The 21857-nt window shown below is 34.1% G+C and overlaps 1 protein-coding gene across 5 annotated transcripts in view; it reads left to right on the forward strand.

The window, feature by feature from the left end:
- Positions 1 to 21857, forward strand: part of emp (epithelial membrane protein) — a 453476-nt gene that overhangs the window by 297281 nt on the left and 134338 nt on the right. For all 5 annotated transcript variants that reach the window (XM_072526105.1, XM_072526108.1, XM_072526106.1 and 2 more), the window contains 2 exons: positions 16311 to 16402; positions 18720 to 18880. In XM_072526105.1, the coding sequence (XP_072382206.1) occupies positions 16311 to 16402; positions 18720 to 18880 (253 nt within the window). The remainder of the gene's footprint in view (positions 1 to 16310; positions 16403 to 18719; positions 18881 to 21857) is intronic.

Raw genomic sequence — 21857 nt, forward strand, 5'->3', positions numbered from 1 at the left:
TCTACAATCACTCTTATGAGAAATAATACGGCTAGACAGATTCCTTCCAGTTTCACCAATGTACGTGGATGGACATTCAGTACATTGAATGCAATAAACAACATCTGTAGTCTCTAGAGTGGTTAGGGGTTGTTTTATTTTGCTATACAGCTGACGTATGATTTTGATGTTCTTGTTAGCTATTTTGATATTCTTAAAGTCTTTAAAAATCTTAGTGAGTTCAACGGTTAGTTTTGGAATATATGGAAGGGCATAAAAATACACACTTGTTGAAGCTGAATTATTTTGTGCTGAGGGCACTGATTGTGACATAGTAAGTCTGTTGTTTCTATTAACAAAGGGAACATTAAAAATTAATTTATTAATCAGTCTTAGAGGATATGAATTTTCAACAAAAATATTACGTAAGAGGTTGAGATCATGTTGGAGATAATCCAAATGAGATAACCTTTTGACACGTTCTTTCATCGCTAGGACTAAATTAGTTTTCATCCTCGGAGGATGGTGAGAGTGGTAGCTTATGAATCTATTGCTACATATGGGTTTTCTATACCATTGTGTTTTCACAACATTATCCTCACATCTATGCAATCTCATGTCAAGGAAAGGCAAAGATCCCTCCCGCTCCTCCGCACGTGAATTGCAAGTGTGGGTTTTGTTGGTTGAACACATTTAACGTAGAATGTATGGAGTCTGCAGGTAGTGCCAAGATTAAGTCATCCACATATCTCTTTATGAACGGTATTTCAAAATTGATTTGTTGCAAACAATCTTCAATCAAGTCATCTAAGACATAATTGCACAGTATTGGTGAAATAGTGGAACCCATTGGAGTACCAAAGACTTGTTTGTAGTAACAGTCATTAAAAATAAACACATTAGAGTCAAAAACAAAAGAAATGAGTTTTTTGATATTATCTAAGTTAAGGGCTGTGTGCATTGATATGTCATCCCAGTGTTTCTCAACGCTAACCAATATTGTGTGTAATGGTAAATTAGTGAACAGAGACACTACATCAAAACTAACGAGCTTATAGTTAATGGGTAATTTTAAGTTATTAATAAAGGAACTGAAACTGAAAGAGTCCTGAATGCAAAACTCATTGTTATTATTGTATGTTTCTGTGAGAATATTAGTTAGAAAACTTGCTATGGGGCCATTAGGTGTACCTATTGAGGACACTATTGGTCTCATAGACAGAGTAGGTTTATGAATTTTTTGGAGAGCATAAAATCTAGGAGCAATTGCATTGTAAATTTTCAAAGTTTTACCAACTGATTGATCTATTTGATTCTCCTTTACCAAATCAGAAACTAGTTTGTTAGCCTTTTGTTGCATAGTACACACGGGATTATTGTTAAACTTTTTATAATATTTAGTGTCGGTGAGAAAGGGACTATATACAAAAATGTGAAGACTTACTCACCGACACTAAATATTGGTTCACTCCAATGGGTTCCACTATTTCACCAATACTGTGCAATTATGTCTTAGATGACTTGATTGAAGATTGTTTGCAACAAATCAATTTTGAAATACCGTTCATAAAGAGATATGTGGATGACTTAATCTTGGCACTACCTGCAGACTCCATACATTCTACGTTAAATGTGTTCAACCAACAAAACCCACACTTGCAATTCACGTGCGAGGAGGAGCGGGAGGGATCTTTGCCTTTCCTTGACATGAGATTGCATAGATGTGAGGATAATGTTGTGAAAACACAATGGTATAGAAAACCCATATGTAGTAGCAATAGATTCATAAGCTACCACTCTCACCATCCTCCGAGGATGAAAACTAATTTAGTCCTAGCGATGAAAGAACGTGTCAAAAGGTTATCTCATCCGGATTATCTCCAACATGATCTCAACCTCTTACGTAATATTTTTGTTGAAAATTCATATCCTCTAAGACTGATTAATAAATTAATTTTTAATGTTCCCTTTGTTAATAGAAACAACAGACTTACTATGTCACAATCAGTGCCCTCAGCACAAAATAATTCAGCTTCAACAAGTGTGTACTTTTATGCCCTTCCATATATTCCAAAACTAACCGTTGAACTCATTAAGATTTTTAAAGACTTTAAGAATATCAAAATAGCTAACAAGAACATCAAAACCATACGTCAGCTGTATAGCAAAATAAAACAACCCCTAACCACTCTAGAGACTACAGATGTTGTTTATTGCATTCAATGTACTGAATGTCCATCCACGTACAATGGTGTTACTGAAAGGAATCTGTCTAGCCGTATTGTTTCTCATAAGAGTGATTATAGATTAAACAAACCTACTTGTGCTTTGGCAGAGCATACTATCGATCTAGACCATAAGATAGATTTCAACAATGTAAAAATATTAGCCAGAGAGAAAAATAAATTTAAGAGAACTTTCTTAGAGATGGTACATATCAGCAAGATTGATAATAACAATCTTAATAAGAGATCTGAGATCCAGAATCTTAGCAAAATTTACAATTTTATATTGACTTTTGACTGAGCTATTTTGCATCTCAGAGTTTTTTTTTTGTTCTTTTCTTTTGTTAAAAACTTCAGTATTAATTGAATACTTGTGATCAAACTTCAGTTACTAATTTAGTTTTGTTTTGTTTGAGTTATTATTTTTTCTAAACCTATTTACATACATCATAAATAACATTTTTAACTTCCCGCTTATTTTTAAGTTGGTAATACAGTTGGTAGTACTCAAAATTCATAAACAGTATTTTGTGAGACGTTAATTTCAAAGTTGTTTTTTGTATTTTCTCCTAACTATTTAAACAATAATTGTCCACCCACGTTCTCTTTCTGCTCCGTGAAATGTGACTGAAATCAAGCCTGCAGTGACGACTGTTTTAACATGTCGTCCTTCATTTTGTTTTTAACTTTTAACGTACTTAGTAATTTTAAAGTGTTTTTTTAACAGTAATTTTTAAAGTGTAATTGCAACTTCAGTATATCATGTTATTTAACGTTGTTGTTTCTGCCACGAATCTTACATTCGGGTAAGTTTTTTATAGTTTTTTTTATAGCCTTGTTTTGGCACCATTCAAACTGTTACAACATAATAATTTTCTTTGTAGACCTTGATAAAGGTGGCAAAAAACCACCGAAAGCTTGGATTCAGAATAAATAGTACGCCTTAGCAAAGCTCTGCTTTTATTGACTACCACACCCAAAAAGAAAAAAGTATTTACATATATATATATATATATATATATATATATATATATATATAATTTACATTTTTGTTGGGAATAAGCCACAATGTTATTTTAATGTTAAGTTTATTTGAAGTTTCTATTTCTACTTCGGAAATATTTCTCAAAATGCAAAACTAATAAATATAACAAATTTTGTTTTTGTTGCGTGGTAAAAAATTCTATTAATAATTTAATTTTATGTGACTCATCGATATTGACACTTCAGACATAATATATTATACATTTTAAAGTAAATGACATTTAATTTTAAAGTAAAATTGTGACTTATTCCCAACAAAAATAGTAAATTGCATTAAGATACATTATAAAAGGATTACGACCGTCGACTTCAATTCTAAATGTAGTTCACTATGATAGTGAATGGTTCGCGGTCAAACGTTGGAGAATAAAAGAAAGGATCTACGAGATCTATGAGATATCAGCTACTTCATTCTTTTATTGAAGACGATTCGTGTTAGAATTCATACAGATCATTAGTTGATCTACAAGTTCATTAAATATGCAAACAACAGTAAAGTCCAAAAATTTGTACATGGTTTATCTTACAAAAGATATGCAGCTTATTAAGATGGAAGTGAAGAAATAGTTTAGATTATGAACCATACAGATTACAATACAAAAGTTCAGTTTTAGGTAAGAAAAAACAGAACTAAGTCAGTTTTGTAAAATATACAAAATGTTGCAAGAACAGTGTTATAAAATCCTTTCGAGAATGGAGGACAAACAGAAGTCCAAAATAGTACTGATATTATTTAATAATAGACACTACTATGATTTATATTTACGTTTATTACTTAATTTAGTTTTAAATACGTTAACATACCAGGGTGTTGCCAAAGTTAGCATAAGTTGACATCAATGAAGTAAGCAGTTTCATAAACACCTTTATCATTAATGTGGATCTCAACTTTGCATTAAACTGTAAGACACACGACGCGATTAAATAGGGCACTACCGATTCACAGGAATGAATCATAGTGGTTAACTGGTTAATCTGTGATTCACGACACTGACGTCAAATTAAGGACCATGTAAATAGAATTAAAAAATATATATTTATGTATATTTAATATTTAATTTATTTATAATATTCATTCATTTATATATTTATATATATACATATATATATATATATATATATATATATATATATATATATATATATATATATATATATATATATATATATATATATATATATATATATATATATATATATATACGTTCCGAAATATTTTCGGGGTTAGTACAATTAAACCTAGAGCTAAAAGGGATTTAGGTCCAGACATCAATATCTCACTCAATCTCAACTCAAAGACTCAGACCGTCATTATACGAAAGCTTTTCTTCAGTACATTAAAAGTGTCACTGATAAAATCGACAAAATTGTTAAATCAAGAGGAATAAAGACAATATTTACCCTCCAACAAAAACTTTTATTTCTTGTCCGATCAATCAAATACAACATTACAAATGAACAACATGGAGTTCATGAAATTCTTTGTGCAGACTGCCTCTGATTATATATAGGTCAAACAAATCGTAGAATCCAAAATAGGATTTATGAACATTCCCTTTCTGTTCGCAATTCCGATTCAATTTCAGCTCTAGGTCAATACCATCTATATACAGGTGTAACGATGAGTCCAAGCCATCACCGTTAAACCAGCGTGCGCGCGAACCAACCCATGAAGTAGGAGTGTATCGACAGTAGAAAGGGCAAAGCTCCGCTATATAAACGGCAACATTTCCTCATAGAGAGAGAATCGACAGGTGTTGACTGAAGATTCTCTTCTTCCCTACCCCGGCTTGTGGACGTGTTGAGTTCACAAGTTGTTTCCGTCCCATACCGTCTTTACCCGAAAAGCGTGTTGAGCTTTTCACTACCCGTACTCTGAAACAGTCGTGTTGAGACTGTCGAGGAGTGTCCTATTAACCCGAATCACTTAAGGGACGTGTTGAGTTCCTTTCCTTTCTTTGTACCTATCGTCCGCTGTTATTAAATCGATACAACGTTACCGTAAAATTTCAAATACACATTCGCTTGCCGATAAGACTGGTTCCATATGACAAGGTCAAACTTAATTTGAATAAATAGGCCAGGTACTGAGAAGACTAAACCAAATTGTAAATATGTACATAAGATTTTTGTCAATTTAATTTAAGGAAGACAATAAAGTTTTATTTTTATTTTGAACTCTGTCTCTGACTGTCTAAAAGCTACCCGGATAGTGACTTCCACGAGAGGACGTCACAAATGGCGCCCGAGCAGAAAAATACGTTTTAAACAATAATACCGACCGAATTCCGAATTTTATTTTCATGAGACAGTACTACGTTTCAAATTTTAATCAAAGACAGGGTGATTCACAGTTCAAAAATGACAGACGCTCCGGAAACGTCGAAGGTTAGTTGGGTGTACCTATTAAAGAAAGACGAACTTATAGCCGAATTAACAAACAGAGAACAGCCGACGGAAGGGAATTTCAGCGAGCTAAGAGCGAGATTAGTTGCGATCATCAAGGCAAAGGAAATAGAAGAAAACCAGATGGAAGACAGCCAAAGAAAGATGGAAATAGTACGCAAATGGGGTTCACTGGGGCACTTTGACGGTTCAAGAGACCCAATAGAATTCATAGAACGGTTGAATGGACTCCAGACAGCTTACGGCCTACAAGACACCCACGTTTTACAAGCTCTACCAGAAACATTAAACGGGAAAGCATTACTATGGTACAGAAACAATAATAAATATTGGAACGAATTAAAAGACTTCGAACAAGATTTCCGCAATTTCTTCGTTTCCTCCGTTCTCACACAATCTCTGGAAGCTCAAATCCGGAACCGACTCCAATGAAACAACGAAGGTGTAAAAGACTACATCATTGATATTCAAACAATGATCAGAAGACATGGTGAATTCAATCACCAAGAAGAACTAAACAGGATATACACCAATATGAACCCGAAATACAAATTGTATATAAAGAGGCAAGACGTATCGTCAACACAGGACATCATCAGACTAGCGGAAGAATATGATATGGTCCAAAAAGAAATATATAACACAAACAATACAAGGTGTGACTGGACACAGGCAAATAGTCGTAATAACAAAATACAGAATTTCGACAGACAGACTTGTTGTTGGAGATGCGGCCGCAGAGGCCACAATAGAAGAAACTGCAGAGCTATCGCTGTACTCTTCTGCAGCCATTGCGGAACCCGAGGAACAACTTCCAATAACTGCCAATGTAGAAGCCGACCGGAAAACTCCAACAGGACTGGACAAGAAGGAGGCAACCCAGTCAGCATTTAGAGTCCTCCCTAACAACCTCCAGCTACGCACACTATACAGATCAACGACCCCACACAACGATAACGTTCAGCAACGGTAAAAAGTTAAGAGCACTAATAGACACAGGAGCCCAAAATTCGTTTATAGGACAAAAAGGTAAAAAAGTATTGGAACAATGTGGAACAAACAGCGACAGAAAAGCTTTAAAGATCACGCTGGCAGATGGAAAAACCAGCAACATAGAAATCTGTTTTACAGCAAAATGTTCCATAGACAACGTTTGGAGAAAAGCCAAGCTACATTTTTTACCAAACCTAGCTTCAGAAGTAGTACTGGGGAAAACGTTCGAGGAACATATGGAAAACTTAAAAGAAGTACTTCACAGACTACAGCAGGCCAAACTACGAATTAATATAGACAAATGTAAATTCTGCAAAGAAGAGATAAATTATTTAGGCCATGTAGTAAACAAAACGGGAATAAAAGTGGACGACAACAAGACAAAAGCTATAGTCGAATATCCCGCGCCAAAAACCGTTAAACAACTACGCCGATTTTTGGGCATCATCTCATGGTATAGGAGATTTATAAAAGATTTTTCACGAACTGCAGCCCCTTTAACAAAGCTACTAAAGAAAAAACAACATTGGACTTGGGACAGAGACCAAGAGGAAGCATTTAACAAAATAAAATTACTACTGACACAAGCTCCAATACTGATCTGCCCGGACTTCCAGAAAAGATTCTTTTACAATCTGACGCTTCAAACCACGGTTTAGGAGTAGCTTTAGTACAAACAAACGACGAAGGACAGGAACAAGTCATCGCTTACGCAAGTCGAACCCTAACAAATGCCGAAAAAAATTACAGCGTTACAGAAAAAGAACTACTAGCGATCATCTTCGGTATAGAAAAGATGAAACACTACATCGAAGGATACCCATCTTCAATTATCACAGATCATCAAAGTCTACGATACTTACAAACAATGGAAAACCCTACAGGTAGAATAGCTAGATGGGCAATGCTGCTGCAACAATTTGACTTCGATGTCATTTACAGAAAGGGCTCCCAGAACGTCCTGGCCGACGCGCTCTCTAGAGAACCAGTAGATCTGGTTTGCATAATAAACGTAGAAGATGTAGAACCCGACGAATGGTACAATAAAGCTTTAAATAAAATCCAGACAAATCCGCAACTATTTCCAGACTACTCTATCAAAGATGGACTTCTCTATCGACACTTCTGGGACAAATACGATTTAAAAGAGACAGAGGTATCCAACCCCTGGAAACTATGCATCCCAAACCACAAGAGACAACAACTCCTGGCAGCAAAACCACGAGCAACCGACCGCAGGACATCTAGGAATAGCCAAAACAATAACCCGCCTAGCTAGAAAATACTACTGGCCAGGTATGTTTAAAGACGCCGCAAAGTTCGTCAGGAACTGCAACAACTGTCAGCAATTTAAGCCGCAACAAAGCTTAACTCCAGGCCGCATGCAATCTACACAAATTCCGCCACATCCATGGCACACCGTTTCAACCGACATCATAGGACCCCTTCCAACATCCAGCAAAGGAAACAAATATATAATGACATTCCAGGACACCTTTTCAAAATGGGTCGAAGGAATAAAAATTTAAAAAAATTTTGTTCCAAAATTTTTCCCAGGAAGAGGGGGTGTAACGATGAGTCCAAGCCATCACCGTTAAACCAGCGTGCGCGCGAACCAACCCATGAAGTAGGAGTGTATCGACAGTAGAAAGGGCAAAGCTCCGCTATATAAACGGCAACATTTCCTCATAGAGAGAGAATCGACAGGTGTTGACTGAAGATTCTCTTCTTCCCTACCCCGGCTTGTGGACGTGTTGAGTTCACAAGTTGTTTCCGTCCCATACCGTCTTTACCCGAAAAGCGTGTTGAGCTTTTCACTACCCGTACTCTGAAACAGTCGTGTTGAGACTGTCGAGGAGTGTCCTATTAACCCGAATCACTTAAGGGACGTGTTGAGTTCCTTTCCTTTCTTTGTACCTATCGTCCGCTGTTATTAAATCGATACAACGTTACCGTAAAATTTCAAATACACATTCGCTTGCCGATAAGACTGGTTCCATATGACAAGGTCAAACTTAATTTGAATAAATAGGCCAGGTACTGAGAAGACTAAACCAAATTGTAAATATGTACATAAGATTTTTGTCAATTTAATTTAAGGAAGACAATAAAGTTTTATTTTTATTTTGAACTCTGTCTCTGAATTTCTAAAAGCTACCCGGATAGTGACTCCCACGAGAGGACGTCACACAGGTCACATAATGAATTTTGAAAACTACAAAACCAAAGCCCCCATCCGCTTCTATCGAATCCATAAAAATTGAAAAAATTGCCAAATTGTCTCAATAAAAGAGATGTCGTAGAACAGAGAACCAGTTGTCGTAACCTTCATTAAAACACAGCGAATTAGATGGGCCGGACATATAATACGAATGCCTGATAAATTGAATGCTAAAAAGATAACGGAAGGACCACCTATAGGAAGAAGAAGCAGAGGCCGACCACGAATTAGGTGGTTAGATGGAGTTGAAATCGACTTAGGGATACTAGAGATCAGAAGAGAAACCGAACAGAATGGCGACTAATCTTAGAGCAGTCTAGGATCCACAGAGGGTTGTCGAGCCAAAGATGATGATGATCTTAATCTTTCTATAAGCCATTAGGTTCTATTAATTAAGAACATTTGCCAGTTTGTCGCACAAACTTCCTTCTTCGTCAGGTGTATGTTTCCTAGAATTATTACCAAAAATACAATTTTCTATTTCTAACTTTGCTGCGTTTTACTAATAAAGACCAATAAGTACGAAGTATGCATTTTCGAAAATAAATATATATATATATATATATATATATATATATATATATATATATATATATATATATATATATATATATATATAGATACATATACAGGGTGAGTCATGCGGAACTTTACATACTTCTACCATATGTAGAGTCCCTCAGGGAGCATATCATGTGGCCACTAAAAAATGTCAACTGCTCTTCTTTATTAATTAACAGGGTGATTTGTGTAATTGACCATTTATTTCATTTTACTGTAGTGTTTATACGGCTCATTTGATTTTTTTAATTTTTGCATTATACAGTACACTACTATCAAGCATTCGACTGGTATTAGCTAAACTAAAAAATTCCAGGACTGGCTTTGGAAAAATTAATTTAGGAATTCGTATTAAATATTACACCCTGTATATATATTTTTTCAAAATGCAATAAGTGATTTTCAAACTACATAAATAGCCAATGAAAACGACATATATGCGACAATGTTGTCGCACTTTTATTAAATTTTTAGTGAACGATCAAATCTTACCAAAAATAGAACAACCATAATGAAGTATCAAATTATAAGGTAATTAATTTAAATAAATGTTATAAATTTCAAACATTTTAATTGAAATGATAAACTGAACACAACAAAAAACAGTAACTACTAACAATAACGAAGAACAATTTTAAAAAAAACTAAAAATATGTACATAGTTATGATAAACCCATAAATTAGAACTGGAAAAGATACAATAATGGTAACAAAATAAAAATAATTCAAAATAGATTTTCGAAATGGAACCCTTCAGCCTGTATACATTTTTGTTGCCGAATTGTTAATTGACGTATTGAATTACGGATACTCTGGGGATCGTTTCTAATAGTATTACAACAATGTATAATTCTATCAATTAATTGTTGTCGGTTATTAATATTCACTGCGTAAACTAGTTGCTTCAATCGTCCCCAAATATGGTAATCAACGGGATTGAAATCAGGGGATCTTGAAGGCCACGAAATAGGACCTGCACGTTCTATCCACCTGTTGCCATAAACATTATTGAGATGTTGTCTCACTGCCAGTTAAAAGTGTGGGGGTGCCCCATCATGCTGAAAATACATCCCTCGGATAGCAACGTTCGCGTTGGCAAGCAAATTCGGCAAAATATTTTGTAGAAAGTTCAAATAGACCTGCCCTGTTAAAGGACCATCAAAAAAGTGAGGACCTACTAATTGGTTAGTTATGACACCAATCCACACGTTAACCGAAAACCTTAACTGAGAACGACGTTCTCGAATAGCATGGGGATTTTCTTGTGCCCACACATGTGAATTTCGTGAATTATTTATCCCGTCTCTGGTAAATTGGGCTTCAACTGTAAATAGTGTCCTGTATAGCGTTGGTCGATTATTGTTAATCCATCTACAAAATTCCAACCTATCGATCTCATCTCCAGCATGTAGTCGCTGAACCATTTGAATGTGATATGGGTATAAATTATTTTTTTGTAAGACTCTACTTACTTTTGATTGAGTAACATTGAGTTCTCGACTTACTTGTCTAGTGCTTATTGTAGGGTTCATAGTAACGGCGTCCATAATGTCATCGTCCTGCGCTTCATCTACATGTCGCTCTGTTGTTCCACTAGGAAAAGTGCCATTTTCTAGCAAATAATTAAAAACTGACCCAAATGTTGGATGACTGGGAGTTCGACGATTAGGAAATCTCCTGCGATATTCTCTACCAACAGCCCTACCATTCCCATTACAGAATCCATAAACAAATATTATGTCTGCATATTCTGTGGTCGAAAACTGATGTGGCATTTTGAACGAAAGTAACAAAAGCTCTACCAAAACTAACACAATGTACTTAACGTAGATATGACAGAAGAAATATGTATTCTTGTACACATAAATAACAATTGATAATGACAATAATGACAATGGGTATAAAATATCAAGAAACGTCAAACGGTCAACGCCAACCTTCATTTTAAACTTTTTTAGATTTATTTTTATTTAGTACAGTTAATGCAATGTATTATTATTTGACATAAAATTTTAATCATTTACAATCAACAAAATCTAACACATACAAGAGGTTTAACTTTTTAATCAATTTAATTTATTATTTATCGAAAATAATGCCCCAATACGATCTATGAGTAAAAATTTAAAATTGAAAAACAATTGATTCTATCGTAGAGATAATACAAAGTGACAGTAAAGATGTTAATTTTCTACGTATTAGATTATGTTGTAGGAACTTATTTTAATTAAAATGGTTGAAATTTATAACATTTGTTTAAATTAATACCTTATAATTTGATACTTCATTATGGTTGTCCTATTTTTGGTAAGATTTGATCGTTCACTAAAAATTTAATAAAAGTGCGACAACATTGTCGCATATGTCGTTTTCATTGGCTATTTATGTAGTTTGAAAATCACTTATTGCATTTTAAAAAAAAATTATACAGAGTGTAATATTTAATACGAATCCCTAAATTAATTTTTCCAAAGCCAGTCCTGGAATTTTTTAGTTTAGCTAATACCAGTCGAATGCTTGATAGTGTGTACTGTATCATGCAAAAATTAAAAAAATCAAATGAGCCGTATAAATACTACAGTAAAATGAAATAAATAGTCAATTACACAAATCACCCTGTTAATTAATAAAGAAGAGGAGTTGAGATTTTTTAGTGGCCACATGATATGCTCCCTGAGGGACTCTACATATGTTAGAAGTATGTAAAGTTCCTCATGACTCACCCTGTATATATATATATATATATACATATATATATATATATATATATATACATATATATATATATATATACATATATATATATATATATATATATATATATATATATATATATATATATATATATATATATATATATATATATATATATAAATACGTTCAAATTATCGGGTAAAGTGGTCTGTAATAAAAATCTTTCTTTTTTCTTAATTACTCAATATTTCGCCATTTATTTAACAGCTTCTTCAGGAGTAAACTAAAACAATTTGAACATTACATTTTGAATTTTGAACATTAAATTAATCATTACTCACTAATCCACTATCAAATACCAAACTAATAAACAAAGTTGCAACTAACGTAAGGTTTCCGTTTTGACGATAAATCAAAACTAAACACACTTTAACTTAAAAGAACTCACAAAAACTCAAACTAAATGTTCTACATGGTCTCCTCCGATTTCTATGCCTTTTCTAATTCTTTTTATAAAGGATTTTCTGACGTTAAAAAAATATTATTCTGTCCCCTTATAAAATTAGCTGCATTTTGAATGTATCTCCAAAGTTCGTCTCGTGTATTAATTTCATTGGCATAAACTAAGGACTTCATATGTCCCCAAAAATAAAAATCTAGCGGGTTGTACTCAGGACTTCTTAGTGGCCATTGAAAATCACTGCCTCTGCCAATCCATCGTTAAGTAAATACGTCATTAAGATGATTTCTAACAGCTAATGAAAAATGAGGTGGCGATCCATCCTGCATAAACCACATTTTTCTTCTTACATCCAGCGGCAGATCATCTAAAATATCACTAAGAGTATTTTCCAAAAAGAATAAATAAGAATCTCCATTTAAATTCGGAGGAAGAAAATAAGGCCCTAGTAGTTGGTCGCCTATAATGCCACACCAAATATTCAATTTAAACTCATGCTGAAAATGTCTAGCTTTAATAGCATGCGGGTTTTCTTCTTCCCAGTAATGACTATTTCGCCAATTAAAAACCCCCCGTCTGGTAAAAGTTGCTTCGTCGGTGAACATAATATTCTTAATAAAGTGTCTGTCATTGCGATGTTTATTCAGAATACGTTGGCAAAACTGTAACCGTCGTGGAAGATCTGTTGGAAGTAAATTTTGAACAGGAGTGAAGTGATAAGGATGGAGGTTCTCTTTTTTTAGAATTCTAACAATAGACGACTGACTTACTCCTGTTGCTGCTGATAGATGTCGTGAACTTATTTCAGGATTTTCATCTACACGAACCAAAAGGTCATCTTCTTGATTAGGTGTGATTTGTTTCGGTCGACCACCCCGATTTTTAGTATGAAATGACCCAGTTTCACCTAAACTACGATATAATCTTGCAAAAGTTTTGTGATTTGGTTGCAATCTGTTTGCGTATAACATTCCATACCTTCTGGCTGCCGAGCGACCGCAAAAATCTTCTTGTGCGTATACGCAAGTCATATCTTGCATTTCTTTATTAGTAAAATGATTGTGACGAGGCATTTCAATCAAAAAAAGTAATGATTACTTTTAAAAAATGCAACATTACACTACACTGTCACATCAAAAATAATTTACTCTGAACAAATGACATTTACCAATAACAATTATCTGACAGTTCAAAGCATACTTTTCATAAATGAAATAATATTTGAAATCCTTTTTTAAGACTCTAAGCAGTTCGACTGCGTTTTTATCGAAAACGGTTGAAATTATCATGTTTAAACAAGAGTACCAATTTTACGTAAAAATGATGTTTACGTCATATTTTCTAATAAAAATTACTAAAAAGTTTCATCAGAAAAAGTTTAGACTCAATTTGATCATTAGGAATAATCCACGTGGCGCCCTCTATGACAAAACGTAAAATTGTAAATAAAATACCATTTCTTGTCTAAGATTATGCCTCTGTGCCAATTTTGATAGCAATTTATAAATATACAGGAAAACTATTAGCAAAAAACGACCCTGTATCTTTTTTCTCAGCAACATTTTATTAAGGCATATTTGGCCCAATAGCCATATTTTGATCCAAATAACCTGTCCTTAGTCTATGTCCCAATAGTTATGACTCACCCTGTATACAGTTGCTCGAAGCCGTTTTTGTGTGCGGTATAATTGGACGCGTGAGTAATGCACCAGCCGCGATGTTAGTGCACGCATGTGTAAAGAAATTTGAAGAAGAAAAGAGAAGAAGTTGTTACAATTGTGAAACATCTAGGCAAAGTAAAAACTTTTTAAACTGCTGTCAATATTGCAAGAGTACGACGTGCTGTGAATGGTAATCCTCGGCGTTCACTTCTCAAATATGCACAAGCGCTGGTATTCAGCGTATTTTAAAGAAAGATTAAAGTTTTCACCCTTACAAAATTCAGTTAAGCCAATACTTGAAAGAAACGGATCACTTACTAAGGAAACCTTTTCTGAGGAGATGATGACTTTTTGGGATGACGGTGGCTTAAAAGGGATTATTTTCAGTGACGAGGCTCACTTTCACCTTAATGGATATGTCAATAAGCACAATGCTCGCTACTGGTGTCCTGACGGTTAGGTGTGGCATGTCTGCATCGAGGATCATCGGACCCTACTTTTTTGAATATGCTAGAGGACGCACGCTAACTGTCAACAGTGCACGATACACTGCCATGCTGCGGAATTGGCTACGTCCAGAATTGAATAATTTTGCAGGGTATAATCCAGGCAATACATGATTCCAGCAAGATCACACAGAGCGAGCACTTCAATAAACGCCCTAACAGAAATGTTTCCAGGCACATTGGTTTCACAAAATGGTGATATTCGTTTTCTCCCAAGATTTCCTGACCTTACCCCTTAAATTTTTTTCTGTGGGGGTATTTAAAGAACATCGTCTACGCTAATCGACCAGCCATAATCGAAGGGCTGAAGCAAAATATTCGCAACGCTATTAACAACATTCCAGTGAATATGTGTGAGCGCGTCTTTCTCAATTTGCGATCCAGATTGCAAGAGTGCTACGAGCGAGATGGTCAACATCTAACCGTCGTCTTATTTAAGAAATAAAATCCGCATGTTCTGTGTGTTTATTTTCGTAATAAATGTTTTTGTAACAGGTTCTAAAACAGAGTTTTATTAATTTGAAAACTAAAATCTACTCTGAGACACTCTGTATATATATATATATATATATATATATATATATATATATATATATATATATATATATATATATATATATCATCATCATCATCATCATCATCATGTGCAGCTTTATCAACCGTTTCCAATTACGGTGCAGCCTCCCTAATTTCAATGTTATTCTAATATATATATATATATATATATATATATATATATAAATATATATATATACTTATATATGTATATATATATATATATATATATATATATATATATATATATATATATATATGTAATATATCGCTTTCTGTTTATATATAACATTGTCAAAACATTCTTCTACGTTGTGCGTATAAAATCCATCGTTTCCCCTCATTTAAGAATTACTCAAAGTAAAATACTTTTCGACATCTAAAATAATAATTTTTTTATTGGCAGACCCGCCTCAGTTGATAACAGCATCTTGGTATACGAAAGAATTGCGTTTGAGAGTATTTAGGTTAATTACATCGCTTTCAACATTTAAGACCATTCCTCCACAATTCCAACGATATCGTTTTCTTAAAAGATCTGTATTGACGTGCCAGTCTTCTCGTTGAGATTTTAACCTGGTTTTGTCTTCTTCTCTCCAAACTCTCTGAAATCTGCACAATAAATGCACGTGGTCTTCCATTTTTTAGGAGATTCAGACATAATATTCCCTACTCGCACTCTGGTATTGTTTAAGGATTGTGTCCAATATTTGAATACACGCCCAACCAAGTTGTAGATACGTTTTCTTGTCTCTAATTTATACGACATCTTATGTAAAAATATGCTAGATATTATTATTCTGTTCAAATAGGCCACATAATTCAAATCATAAACACGAAGTACCTATTCATAATATTAAGTATTATCTGAATCAAGTTTGAACTTAGTTTAACATAGTTGAAATAATTATAAAGTTCTTCCGCTTATTAAATTATTCGTAATTATTTGACATACAAATGTGCTGTTTATTGCTTAACAGTTATTTATGTATTTTTTTGTTACAGGGTTCGTCGTAGCTATATCACTAGGATGTGTATTCTTTGGAATAATAATAGCTGTTTTCTTCAATAGCTGGGTTAATTTAATAATAAATTCAGTAAGTACATTACATGTCTGTAGTTTTAAATGGTTTTAAACGTCTAAATAAAATGGAGTTGTAGATCACTACTTTAGTCAATAAACTAAAGTAGGTACAGTCAAATAAACTGTAATTTTCCCAAACTTATTTCAACAGCATGTTGCTATCTGTTAGATGTATACCTAACAATAGAACATATTACTAAACTGACTATTAAAACATATTGTTAGCATTAGTAGATTTTTATAATGAGTAACTGTAAATAAATTTAATAACATCGCTAAACTAACAGAATAAATAATAAAAAGGCAACTTTATTTAAACCATATAGGAGTACTATTAGAAAAACAACTTAAACTTATATTGTACGTTTATAGAACTAAAAGGGGCCATTTGACTCCATTAAACTTTCCATACGACGACCTAAAATAGCTTTTGTTATACTCTACATCTTTAGATTCTACAAACAAAAGATCGAGATTTCGACGAAAGCCCATTTTCCATGTAAGAGCTACGTTCGTTATCAAGTGAGGTTCTAAAATAATTTGTCGCAGATATTTATGGCGTTAGTGAAAAATGATCCTACTTCTACATAAAATTGGTTTTAGAGTTTGTTCTGCGTTTTCACAAAACCTATATGTTGCTCTGTTCACTGTTCCGTACTTACAGAGATAATATCTGAATAGACAGTGTTTGGTATAATCGTCACTCAAGTTCAGATTTTTTAAGCTGTAAGAATATTTTTAGGTAGCGAGCAAAACGTTAAATTAACCTCATTACATGCCATTGACCTGAAATATTTTCCCAATAATCTACATTAAGATTCTTTTGCCATTTTCAGACATGTTAAAAAGTCCATTAAAGTTGCTAGTAATATTAGTTAAAATATGTAGAGTAGTGGTATTTTGTAGACTATTTCTTATGTTAGTAAAAGTTCAAAGTCATGTTTTGCAGACATAGAATCTATGAGCATCTTCATGCGATTTTAGATACTACGCCCATGGTTACCTAAACGCACTTTCTAGAGCAATCCTTCTTGTATTTTTAATTATTTTTATATACTGTTGTCAATGTTCTCTATTTATCAGTGTTTGTTTTAATCTTTCATTTAAACCATTTGAGAATGGTATATCTACTGCTGTGAAAATCAGTATGGTATGTTCCACTTTTTTAGATATTGAGATATTGAACCAATGTTGCTTTCAAAATTGCAAACTTTTTTCATGGTTAGAGTTTCTAAATAATAGCTTTTTTTTAAATTCTACATGGTTCTTTATTATGAATATATGAATATTTATTATGAATATAAGATGATCCTACATGATTCTTTATTATGAATTCTACATGATTCTTTATTATAATTTATGTTTTAATAATTCTGTAATCTGTTTTTCTATCTTAATTCTATTTTTCATTGAACATGTGTATGATATTTTATAGCATTGCTTTGCCTAAATCTAATTTATCTTTAGCAAAAATTTGTGTATATTCTTTAAGTAGGGCATCTATTATTCCTTCTTGATCTGATTCTAAGTGCCCTGTGTCAACAAAAAATAATTATCACTGTCTATTCCTTCACTGTAATTTACTTTATATGCTTTAGATGATTTGTCTGTTTCTTCTTCTTTTATGGTAATTACTTTCTTATCAACTGTTATTTTTTTATCTTTAAATTTTCATCATGGGTTATTACAATGTTTTTTATTGTATCTAATTCCAATATGAGATCATAACTAAATTCTTTACTTTCTAATATAAATGCATTTATAGCATTTTATCTAATATCTTCGCTTTTACTGTTAATAATCCATTCGTTTTTCCCTTACAATTAATCAATGTTAGTGTACTGCTTTGTTGATATTTTTCTTGGTTTTTTAATTGTATTACTTTAAGTTTATGTATGTTTGAGCCAGGTTATTTGGTCAAAAATTCCTTCAACCTCCAATATGTCCAGCGATACATATAATTTGATTGGTGGTTGGAAATTTAGATTTATTGTTCTGTGTTTATTTCTATTTATAAAATTAAATTCGTAGATATAGGTATTTTAATTTTTTGCTGATTTGAATCAGCATAGATATTCTGCATGATATCGGTTTTTCTTATCTATTTCTTCACAAATATTATATTCACATCTTACTCACACATTCACAAAGCTTACATTTATACATAAACAATGATACTAAGAAACAAACTGTTTATAAGCATCGTTACAAAATATAGCCTTTTTATTATTATTACTTAATTTTTCTTTGAATATGAAATTTTATTTCGCTATTTAACATTGTTTATTTTTGTTGGTCATTTTTCAATATTTTTTTTTTATTTATTTTAGCAAATTCAGTTAGTAAATGGTACACAAACGTTCGGTTGGTGGGCCAAACCTCCAGTAGAGCCTAAGATAAGGCTTTATATCTACAACGTTACCAATGCTGATGAATTTCTTAACAACGGATCAAAACCTATCGTCAACGAATTGGGTCCATATGTATACAAGTAAGTACAGTTACGTTATAATAAATATTATGGTAAAAATCGTAAATTATTGAAACAATTAATTTTCTTTTAAAAATTTTATTAAAAATCCTTTATAAAAGGTATATAATTTAAAAACCCAATCGGGCTATATCACAAAACGTTTTCGGAATTCATGTTCCATCATCAGTGCACTAGGTATACATCTATTGAGCCACTGAATATGTGGGTAAAATCCTGTTAAAAATTGTTGGTTTAAATTTAGTTTACATTGTATGGTATTAAATATTATGATGTTAAAGTTACCAGTGGATTTGGTAAGATGGCGACGTATGACTCCACGTGAAGTTGCTGGTCCTGAGACGATGTCCTACGAGGACCCAAAGAAAGCAACAAGAAAGTTGCTTTCATCAGGTTGTATGTCTATTATAGTCTTGTTGTCTTGTGTAGTTGTTGTATGTCTATTATAATTTTTATTTATGATAAGTTATATACATAGAGAGAAAAGAACAGCAGGAAATGTTAAAACAAATAAGTAGCAAAATTATTATTTTGTAAAGTCTTTTATTTATTTATAATTATTTATATTTTGTTCGATTTTATTTATGAATTCTTTACTAATTTATTATATTGTTCTTATTTTAATTTATTAAAAAGCACGATAATTTATATCAATTTATTTAACTAATAATACACAATTTATATAGACGAACGTAACAATTAAAATCGCGACCACGAATCTTCTTCAAAATTAACTGACCCTCTTCATAACAAAATTCCTCTATAAATATAAAATCCCGCTATTCGAGAACAACGGCGAAGCAACGATCTCCCATCGAAGTAACCAGAAGCTCAGACCGGTCTTATTCGGCCTACCTGGAAACCTCAAGTCGAATGATTCATCATAATTTGGGTCTAGATCCTTCGCCGAAATTTCTACAACAAAAACAGAATTAGTCATAATATATTTACAGTTTTTTTAGGCCATGATATTTATCGTAACATTGCCCCCCTCTTAAAAGATGGTTCTTCCTGGAACCTTGTCGGGACTGGAACCGGAACTGTATGCTGGTATCGGCAACTGGACCCTCTTTTACAACTTCCAGTTGTATAAAAATGACAAGGGACGGTTTTCTCTCCGCGCCAGTAACTATGCGGATTGCAACAGACTAACACCTGGACTTCGGTGTCTTTAAAGATCTCCTCCACCATATTTCGGATAACCCTCCAATCTAATTGGCGGCACTCCAATTTTGGCATGGCTAACTTTTGCACGTCGGACTCTAGTACGTGCTCTCTCAATTGAAGTAAGGCTTCCCATACATCTCGGTAGGTAGGTTAGCCACGGGCAGTGTCTTTTGTTACCAGGTAGAAAAGGTAACGTGATGCATCTTGGAGTTTCAGGGTTTTACCGGGAGCTGGCACTTGGCATTGAAGTTCTGCAACTCGACCAAACTTCCTTCGAAAAACGGATGCCAACCCTGGTTCGTCTTTGATACTGGCCGGGATGGTAAGGGCCAGCGAGTAGTCATCGGGGAGCGCGAGTAGATCTTGCTTTTCTTCAGTGGTAACACCATGTCTTGCTTTACCGGTACCTCCATAGGCACCCGTGAATTCCTCAAACGTGAGGTCAGACACATCTTGGACTTGGTTTACTTCCACTTCTTCATCTACGTCGTGGTCACCTTCGAAAGACGCCAGCCGGTTATGGTGTACTATCATCGGCTTCCCCCTCGGAATCTTGCTTATTCGGTAGATGACATCGTTGATCTTTTCCATAATTAAGTATGGGCCTTCCCAAAACTGCTGCAATTTGGGAGAACCTTTTCGCTTCTTGAGATTATAGAGCCAGACTTTGTCGTTCTTCTTAAAGCAACCCTTTTCGGCTTGTGTATCGTACCGTTTCTTCATTCGGTCGCTAGCGATCTGAAGGTGGGAACGGACCAACTCATGTACATCGTCCATTCTTCTTAGTAATTCGATCACATAATCTTCACCTGCTACATCTTCTCCAGGTTGACACCCAAACTCTATATCACACGGTAATCGCATTTCGCGTCCGAATAGGACTCTGGCTTGTGTCTGGCCTGTTGATTCGTTAACAGCAGATCTGTAGGCCATTGTGAAGAACGGAAGGTATTGGTCCCAGTCTCGCTGATGATCGGACACCATCTTTGTCAAATACTTGCCAACTGTCCTATTCATTCGTTCTACCATACCATCCGATTGCGGATGATATGCTGTAGTTCTTGTTTTCTTCATGCCTAATCTATCACATATTCCTTGGAATAGATCACTTTCGAAGTTCCTGCCTTGGTCACTATGGATCTTCAAAGGCACTCCAAATCGGCTGATATATTCTTGGATCAACTTATCTGCAACGGTGGCGGCCTTCTGGTCTGGAAGTGCGTAAATCTCGACCCACTTAGTAAAGTAATCCATTACTACCAACATGTACTTGCCTCCATTTTCACTTTCTGGAAATGGCCCAGCGGTGTCCAAAGCTATTCTTTTAAATGGGCTTCCAACATTATATTGTCTCATAGGAGCTCTATTTTTTCGGTAAGGCCCGTTACTCGTAGCACAAATAGTACATTTCTTACACCAGTCTTTTACGTCGTCGGAACTGTTCATCCAATAAAACCGTTCCCGAATTCGCTGAAGGGTTTTCTTTACACCAAAATGCCCTCCTGATGGACTGTCGTGTAACTGACGAAGTACTTCGGCTATTCTGCTCTTTGGGATCACCAACTGTCTTCTCTTCTCTGAACCGTCATTATTTTCCAGGACTCGTTTGACCAAGCCATCTTCCATAATAAATGAGTCCCACTGGGCCCAATACGTCTTAACTACTGAGCATAGGTTTGATATTTCTTGCCAAGGTGGTCGACGGTTTTCCTCTTTCCATTTTCGGATTTTCTGTATAACTGGATCTCTCTCTTGTTCTTCCCTTATCTTAGTAGGCGTCCAGTCGTCGTTGACCATCGTCGTTCTTAGC

Source organism: Diabrotica undecimpunctata, chromosome 3, assembly GCF_040954645.1.
Source record: "Diabrotica undecimpunctata isolate CICGRU chromosome 3, icDiaUnde3, whole genome shotgun sequence".
Taxonomy (NCBI): domain Eukaryota; kingdom Metazoa; phylum Arthropoda; class Insecta; order Coleoptera; family Chrysomelidae; genus Diabrotica; species Diabrotica undecimpunctata.